This window comes from Erythranthe guttata, chromosome 3 (assembly GCF_056151865.1).
Source record: "Erythranthe guttata isolate IM_541 chromosome 3, IM_541, whole genome shotgun sequence".
NCBI classification, from domain to species: Eukaryota; Viridiplantae; Streptophyta; class Magnoliopsida; order Lamiales; family Phrymaceae; genus Erythranthe; species Erythranthe guttata.
The window spans coordinates 10,359,572-10,368,301 of record NC_142535.1 but is presented as its reverse complement, the minus strand read 5'-3'; the positions used below and the strand labels follow the sequence as shown (position 1 = coordinate 10,368,301).

Genomic DNA, 8,730 nt, shown 5'->3' with positions numbered 1-8,730 from the left:
GAGACAATCAACTTGCATTTAATGCCCCTCTCCTCAAGTGTCAAAGATGTCAGAGAATATGCAGTCTAGGGAATAAGCAGCTCACAACACTCTTCACCGAGGAGACAGGTAAGCTTAATTTAATAGTCATTGGAAGTCTGGAACATTTTGGAGGTGACAACTAAAATAGAAGTGGAATCCGTATTTGGAGTCCGGTTTTAGAAGCTCTTCCTATAAATAGTAAGAAGTTAATTCAACTGAGATTATCCTTTTTCCTAACAAAAAAATATACAACTTATTATTCAGTATCTCTTAAACCAGAAATATACTGACTTGGCCGTCGGAGTGCTAACTCCGGCATCAACCCGGTTTTTCTTTTTTGTGTTCTTATTTGCAGAATCTAGAAGATCCACCAACATATTCGGACGAATCAGTAATGATAATAGCAATGATAATATGGTAATGGCAATGGCAATGGTAACGGCGTTGGTATTGGTGTTGGTATTGGTAATAGTAATGGTAACGGTAACGGTAACGATGTACTCGCCTTTTGTATACGCAAATTTAACCTTCGGTATTTTGTTTTTTTTCACTAATTTTGGCTGAATTTGTTATCTACATTAAAATTAAATATTTATTCTTATCATGAATTCCCCGTGCAACGCACAGGAGAAGTACTAGTGTAGTTTAAATTCTGTAACAAATATGTTAAATTACAGATAATATATGTCCACTTGAAATAACATTCAATATATATTTGCATGTTTAATAAGTATCAACAATAATATAAAGCTTATCAACTTCATTTTTTTTTATAATGACAGAAATAACAAATTGTTGCTGCGGTTTAGCAGATTTGCCAGTGAGCTTGGAATATCTCTGACTATGGCAAAATAGTGGAATTTTGTTCCGATCTTTAATTTTTTTTGTCAGAGATTAAAAAATAATAATAAATAAATAAATAAAGATCTACATGAGTTCGATCAATTTTATACAGGACTCGAAACCATCGAATCTCTCATAGGAGTCATACACGGATGCAGTGGAGTTCGAGGCGGCATAGGTGTCTTGCTTCCGATACCATATCTTGATGTTTCCCTAATTTGAAAGATTATATCAGAAACCTTAAAATCCAAAAACCAAAAATAAATAAATAAAAGTATTATTATAATTTATAAGCCTACCTGAATGGTGTGGAAACATTGACACTATCCGAAATATAACTGCGATCAACTGCACAAAATTGTCGATACCGAAATATCATTACGTGGGAGTCAAAAAAAAATCAATCAGAAAAAGAAAGGCAAATTGAGAGGAGAAAAACTTGCCTGTAACAACTTTCATTTGCGACTCTAATTCAACACGAACCGTTGCACCTTTAATTTCTACTACTCGTCCCTTGCTTCCCTTATAATGGCCGACACGAATTTTAACCGCAGCTCCAACTAAACCTCTTACACCACCTCCATTCCTCCCTCCAACTGTCCAATTCAAGTTAATATTATAAATATAAACAAAATGCAGAAAATTTAATTTTCTTTTATAGAAATTACTTACAATTATTTACGGGGCCAGGGCCTCCACTAGGTGGTCTCATCGGATATTGTGGGCCACAAGATGGCTTTCTGAGATGCGCAAATCTCGATATCAATGTGTTACCCTAAACAGAAAAAAGTCAAAATCAAAGTCAGTGAAAACTCGAGAACACGAAAATAATATTTATCCATACATCGCGATCACCGTTCGAACGAGATCCACCCACAACCATGCAAGACTTGGATGTAACGCAAATAAAGCCAGTATGCTCAAGGTGGTGACGGTCATGAATAAACAAGACTCCTTTGTATATATGTTCAACCGGACCTTGTTTCCCCTGAAAAAGTAATAATGGAGTTGAATATTATATGATCATCTCAATACAACCAAAACATTATTTTTTACTAATAAACGGTAAGTAAGGTTTGAGAAGCGCACCTTACACGGACCCTCGAGAATCTTTACAACTTCTTTCACGGATATTGTGTTCTTATATTGGTCCGTTGCAAAAATCTTCCAAAATATCTTCTGTTTAATATCTCTCAACATCACAAGGGCAACTTCAGGGCATTCCAGAACACCCTTAAGAACCTGAGTAGTAACCATAAAGCAAGTTAATAGAACGACAAACCAATCAATAGTCTTTGTTGGCTTCTATTTGTTCAGGCTAACCTGGAAAGCATCGCTCAACACACGTATAATCAAGCCAAAGCTATTGTCCCTGCACGTTTAATAACTTTCATTTAAAAAAACCCAATAGTGAAAAACTGGAAAATAAATAAAATTTTCATGAAAGACAAAAAACGCACTCAAGTAGCACAAGGTCATGAAGTTCGTAATCCCCGATCCTAGTAACACCTAATGTTATTTCAGAGCTTTCCACAATGTTGTCCGCAAAGACACGAGACTGCGTATAGCAAAAATAGCAACAGAGTCAGTACTTGCACGAAGAAAAATAAAATGGACAACTAAAGTACTTAAGAAGATAACATACAAGCTCCTTGGTTGTGTCTGAAACTATGTTCACCATGTGACCTTCAACTGAAACCACCATACCAGTTGCACCTTCTAAAGCACCAGATACGTCCTTTACATGATTTCCGGTTCGAAAGTACTTGCAGAGGTCTTTGTCACTTATAGCAAGAGTTTTCTGAAAATTAGAACGTGCAATGTGGTTATTATCACCATCCAAACATAAAATTCAAGATATCGTGTGGAAAAGCTAAATTTTGTTTTTACTCACAGGAAGGCCTTTTTCGTTTGGTTTAATATGTACAGAATCTTCCTCAACTTTTTCCACCCATCCTTGCAAGTTTTGAAGATCTCCCTTTACAACTACAACCCTATCACCCTCCATCAAATGACCTTTCTTTCTGTTTGCAACGAGTGTCGACAAACATGACATGTCACCATCCCCAGTTTCACCAGACTGCCGAAATTTCTCGAGTTCATCAAAATTAGGTTTCACATTCTGAGTTCTGAGCGATTTCAGTGAGAAATTTTTATACAAGAAACCATCCTTGAACATCATCCCCTCAATTTTGTAAAAGGAATCACCCGAAGATGGATCTCGTTTAGTTTCTACACGAATACTTAGGTCCCTGGTCAAATAAATGAAAAAGTCAACTTTCGGGGGGAAGCAAGTAAGAATGAAAGAAACAAATAAAAAGATTTTGTAACAACTATACCTAGCTTCATTGATACTCATAAACCGGGCAGGTGGCTTAAATACCTTCTTCTTTGGAACTTCCCTCCCTTCCTGAAACAAAGCCAGCATGTCATGTGTGTGTAATAGAATAAAGAAGACATAAGCAATGTTCATAATGGTCAAGAATTTAAAAACTCTGAACAGCAAATTACAAATACAAACCAGATTATTAGCAAGGGCCTGCAAGTCAATCCTCGGGATTACTTTCACTGTTACTCTCTGCCGGACATTGTCAACATCTACAACCTAGCATTTACAACAAAATAAACGAATCAGCCATAAGAAACCAAGAAACAAAATAAAGGAAAACAGGAAACAAAACAACAACAAAAAATACCACTGGGAAAATATACCTTTGCAAGATCCCCATTATATGTACCAATCTTCACTCTCACCCAGGTATCCCTAGAAATATCGAGTGATTTGCTTTCGGCTGAGAGAACATCTGTCATCTCCTTTATAGGGACGAGCATTATTCTACCTGGATATATACTACGCATACCCTTAATAGCCTGTAGCAAAACATTCTCCGTAAATTTACAACCTAAAGAATCTGAAGAAGAAAAAGTACAATAAAAGTTATAAACTGATGCATACCTCCTTCACATGGGCCTCTTTATCTGCTTCTATGTATATATAGTTTTTTAGATGATCAATTGCTATGGCAGATCTAATTCGCAGCTCGGATCCCTTATCGATACACTTCTGCATAAGGGAAACTGCAATTTCCCTTTCACGACCAATCTACGTAGCACAAAGAACGGATCATATTAATTTGTATCATTATAAATCTTTTTCATTTAATTCACACATTAAATAATTTCGTCAATCATACCGCACATTTCACCATCCATAATTTAGAATCCCTAATCGACGGCAATAGAGCTTGTTGTTCAACGTCTGTAGCCTCTTCGTCATACTCAACGTGAAGGCTCTTAGAATACCTCTCCTGAATTCTTCTCTCGAATTCCTCAACGTCCTCTTCTTGCTCATCCTCTCGTGGAAGCAATGGACGATGATGAATTCGTCTATCATCCTCATCACGTATATCGTCGACAATAAAATCTATATAACAAGATCCAAGGCCATAAGAATAACAGAGGATGACAGCAAATATGAGCCAAAGTACAGAACTAAAATACAAACAATTCAGAAAATTCCAATTACAAGAGAATAAATTCTCAACTTGAAGCTCCTCAAAAATTTCCAATGTCATGTTAAAAACGAATTAGAATCATTGATCAGTGTTGCAATTGTTACCATGACCAATTTCACTTCATGTATGCTCTTAAACTAGCAAAATCACGCATTGTTTCTTCTCTTATTCCAATCGATAACAACTGTTGGGCGTATTAACTCAAAATTCAAGTTCAATTTTATATACTGAGAGTATTATGATTAAATAGAAAATATTAAAAAAAAAAAAAAACCCCTAACCTTCTTCTCTGTCCTCATCGTCCTCCAACTCGTCGTCATCGTCATCCACAAGCGCCTCATCGTCAAAGAACTGTGACGCCGCCTTCCTACGCCGCTTCCCTCCTCCGGCGCCGCCACCGTAATCCTCGTCATCTTCGTCGTCGTCTTCCTCCGCATAATCATCTATAAGTTCCGATCGGCTCCTCTTGCGTTTCGTCTTCCCGCCGCCGTAGTCGTCGTCCGCCTCCTCATCTTCTTCATCAACACCGTCGTAGTCCTCGTAGTCTACGTCGTCTTCCTCCTCCGCGTAGTCGTCTCTCCGCCGCGCCATCGTGGTTGATAATTTGGGGTTTCTTCGCAAGTAGCGTGGAAAATAGTTGATGAAGGTTTTAAGGAAATTTTTAGTTTTCGAATAGAAGTTTTGGCGAGAGGTTCTCTCTTATTTATAGGTGATGAGAGAGGAGCATTCATTCGATTTACACACGTGGAAATAATATATCGACTTTTTTTTTTAATTCAAGCTTTTTGCTGACGTGGCTTTACGAGGAATGCGGGCCGTGATATTTGGGCTTGGACAATCGTCGGACCACCCCCGGCGTGTCACCTAGTGTTTTCAACTGTTTTGTAGGTTAACGAGTGGAGCGATCCCTTCGACTACCTCGGACGCGTGGCAAGGACTCTCGGCATTCCCGATATTGGGCTTGAAGATTCCCGGACTTAGAAGACCTGTGGGCTTCAAGACGATTGGGCTGACCCAACATTTTGGAGCAGCATCATTTTGGCGCCGTCTGTGGGAATGCAAACTAGATCACGTGTCATGAACGGAGGTGGTCAAGGCGATCCCAACCAACCGCCTCGAGGAAGCAACAGAGTCTCCAACCAACCGCCTCGAGGAAGCAACGGAGTCTCAGAGCCGCCTCGAGGTAGCGGCAGAGTTTCAGAGCCGCCTCGAGGTAGCGGCAGAGTCTTAGAGCTGCCTCGAGGAAGCGACGGAGTCTTAGAGCCGCCTCGAGGAGCGGTAGAGTCTTAGAGCCGCCTCGGGGAAGCGACGGAGTCACAGAGCCGCCTCGAGGAGCGGTAGAGTTTTAGAGCCGCCTCGAAGCAAAAGAACTTCGAGAGCGGCGAACGAAGAGGGTTAAGGCGATCCCAACCAACCGCCTCGAGGAAGAAACAGAGTCTCCAACCAACCGCCTCGAGGAAGCAACGGAGTCTCAGAGCCGCCTCGAGGTAGCGGCAGAGTTTCAGAGCCGCCTCGAGGTAGCGGCACAGTCTTAGAGTTGCCTTGAGAAAGCGACGGAGTCTGAGAGCCGCCTCGAGGAGCGGTAGAGTCTTAGAGCCGCCTCGAGGAAGCGACGGAGTCACAGAGCCGCCTCGAGGAGCGGTAGAGTTTTAGAGCCGCCTCGAAGCAAAAGAACTTCGAGAGCGGCGAACGAAGAGGGTTAAGGAGATTCCAACCAACCGCCTCGAGGAAGCGACGGAGTCTCAGAGCCGCTTTGAGGACCGGTAGAGTCTCAGAGCTACCTCGAATGAAGAGTTGCCTCGAAGCAAAATAACTGCGGGAGCGGCCAACGAAGAGGATCAAGGCAATCCCAACCACTCGCTTCAAGGTAGCGGTGGAGTCTCTAAGCTGCCTCGAATGAAGAGTTGCCTCGAAGCAAAAGAACTACGAGAGCGGCGAACGAAGAGGGTTAAGGCGATCCCAACCAACCGCCTCGAGGAAGCGACGAAGTCTCAGAGCCGCCTCGAGGAGCGGTAGAGTCTCAGAGCTACCTCGAATGAAGAGTTGCCTCGAAGCAAAATAACTACGGGAGCGGCCAACGAAGAGGATCAAGATGATCCCAACCAGTCGCTTCAAGGTAGCGGTGGAGTCTCAGAGCTGCCTCGAATGAAGAGTTGCCTCGAAGCAAAAGAACTACGGGAGCGGCCAACGAAGAGGATCAAGGCAATCCCAACCACTCGCTTCAAGGTAGCGGTGGAGTCTCTAAGCTGCCTCGAATGAAGAGTTGCCTCGAAGCAAAAGAACTACGAGAGCGGCGAACGAAGAGGGTTAAGGCGATCCCAACCAACCGCCTCGAGGAAGCGACGAAGTCTCAGAGCCGCCTCGAGGAGCGGTAGAGTCTCAGAGCTACCTCGAATGAAGAGTTGCCTCGAAGCAAAATAACTACGGGAGCGGCCAACGAAGAGGATCAAGATGATCCCAACCAGTCGCTTCAAGGTAGCGGTGGAGTCTCAGAGCTGCCTCGAATGAAGAGTTGCCTCGAAGCAAAAGAACTACGGGAGCGGCCAACGAAGAGGATCAAGGCGATCCCGACCACTCGCTTTAAGAAAGTGACAGAGTCTCAGTGCCTCCTCGAGGAAGCGACGGAGTCTTAGAGCCGCATCGAAGCAAAAAACTACGGGAGCGGCCAACGAAGAGGATCAAGGCGATCCCGACCACTCGTTTCAAGGTAGCGGTGGAATCTCAGAGCTGCCTCGAAAGAAGAGTTGCCTCGAAGAAAAGAACTACGAGAGCGGCCAACGAAGAGGGTCAAGGCGATCCCAACCAACCGCCTCAAGGAGCGACAAAGTCTCAGAGCCGCCTCGAGGAAGCGACGGAGTCTTAGAGCCACCTCGAGGAAGCGGCGGAGTCTCAGAGCCGCCTCGAAGAGCGGTAGAGTCTTAGAGCCGCCTCGAAGCAAAAGAACTACGAGGGCGGCCAACGAAGAGGGTCAAGGCGATCCCAACCAACCGCTTCAAGGTAGCAGTGGAGTCTCAAAGCTGCGGAGAAGGAAAAGAACCACGGAAGCGGCCAACGAAGGTGGTCAGGGCAATCTCAACCAACCGCCTCGAAGTAGCGGCAGAGTCCCAGAGTCACCTCGAACGAAAAGAACTGCGGGAGGGGCCAACTAAGGTGGTCAAGGCAATCTCAACCAACCGCTTCAAGGTAACGCTAGAGTCATAGAGCCGCCTCGAAATAAGAGAACGACGGGAGCGGCCAACCTTGCGGGAACTTCAGCGCCGGTCATCTAGATGACTGCAGAGGAATTACAAGCCTTAATGGAGAAGACGACGGCCTGAGTAGCATCTTGGGCAGCGACGAACGTTGTAGCTCAGTATATCAATGCTCAAAGCACAACTGACTTTGTAGAAACTATTCATATGGGAAGCGATCCTACGGATTCCGTGCATGTCCATACCACTCCGCCAATTGTGGAGCTCCATGACTCAGACAAAAGAGTATCGCTCGACGGCCAAAGTTATTCCTCCGAACGGGCTCCTTGAAGATACGCTCATCACCAGTCGCTTCAGTGTAGCGCATCCTCAGATCGCGTGACTCGAAGATACGATCACCACCACTCGCCTCGGCGTAACACATCCTCAGACCGCGCGCCTCGAAGGGAAATTCGTCGCCAATCACAGCGTCCACTAAGGCAAAGAGTATGAGCCCCTTCAAGGGAAAGAGCGACGCAAAGCCGTCAAACGAGAAGCGTTTATTCCCGATCATATGACTATCGTCATAGGCCTCGAGGCAGGGGACACCACGAACATGCGCACCACCGCGAAAACTCCCTTCGAAACTAACTCGGAAGTAGAGATTCCCGACACCAATAAGCAAGAAGGCATCGACCAGGCTCCGACGACTGCAATTAAAAGAGTCCTCGGGGAGAAGTCTCGAGGTCGACGACCGCTCACTTTAGGGCATTGTCCACCCGAATTACCCACATTTATTCCTGCTATTATGGAAGAACTGTTGCCTCTCGGATTCAGGATCCCAATCTCCCCTAATTCGACGAAATCGGGGATCCCCAAGATCACTTAAATAAGTTTTACGCCAAGATTGACCTCTACGGTCTTAATAACGCAGCTCACTGCAAGATATTTCGGACCACGCTAGCTGATCAGGTACAAATTTGGTTCAACGGCTTGCCCGAATCGTCCATAGACAATCTGGATCAACTAACGACGATTTCCCGTCACCAATACTCTGTAAGCAAGAAATACGCCAAAACTGGTCGTATCTCTTCAAGGTCATACAGCGGGACGAAGAGTCGCTCATGAATTACTTGCAACAATTTGTCAAAGCAGTACATGAAGTGCCCCTCCTTAATCCC

General features: G+C 44.2%; 1 protein-coding gene and 1 long non-coding RNA gene across 2 annotated transcripts; both read right to left on the bottom strand.

Annotated features, from left to right (window-relative positions):
- Window positions 1–915: 915 nt before the first annotated feature.
- LOC148771749 (uncharacterized) lies at window positions 916–1,232 on the bottom strand. Its single transcript, XR_016030289.1, has 2 exons — window positions 1,164–1,232; window positions 916–1,077 (listed from the first exon to the last, which is right to left on the bottom strand). It is a non-coding gene; the product is annotated as an uncharacterized LOC148771749 (long non-coding RNA).
- A 10-nt stretch (window positions 1,233–1,242) lies between these two features.
- On the bottom strand, window positions 1,243–5,129 carry LOC148771748 (putative transcription elongation factor SPT5 homolog 1). Its single transcript, XM_088815210.1, has 14 exons — window positions 4,661–5,129; window positions 4,059–4,288; window positions 3,821–3,967; window positions 3,577–3,735; window positions 3,386–3,469; window positions 3,204–3,274; window positions 2,759–3,116; window positions 2,510–2,665; window positions 2,325–2,422; window positions 2,188–2,236; window positions 1,954–2,106; window positions 1,709–1,852; window positions 1,537–1,639; window positions 1,243–1,460 (listed from the first exon to the last, which is right to left on the bottom strand). Exons 1-14 carry the CDS (start codon window positions 4,968–4,970, stop codon window positions 1,243–1,245), a joined length of 2,280 nt encoding a protein of 759 aa, XP_088671336.1. The 5' UTR covers window positions 4,971–5,129.
- Window positions 5,130–8,730: the final 3,601 nt, after the last annotated feature.

What these genes read in the sequence shown, in the direction of transcription:
- LOC148771748 (XM_088815210.1), bottom strand. Translation starts at nt 4,970, where the DNA reads ATGGCGCGGCGGAGAGACGACTACGCGGAGGAGGAAGACGACGTAGAC. An exon ending in TATGGATGGTGAAATGTGCG is followed by an intron (nt 3,968 to 4,058) that starts GTATGATTGACG and finishes TGTGCTACGTAG; the next exon opens with ATTGGTCGTGAAAGGGAAAT. An exon ending in TGTTGAGCGATGCTTTCCAG is followed by an intron (nt 2,107 to 2,187) that starts GTTAGCCTGAAC and finishes GTTACTACTCAG; the next exon opens with GTTCTTAAGGGTGTTCTGGA.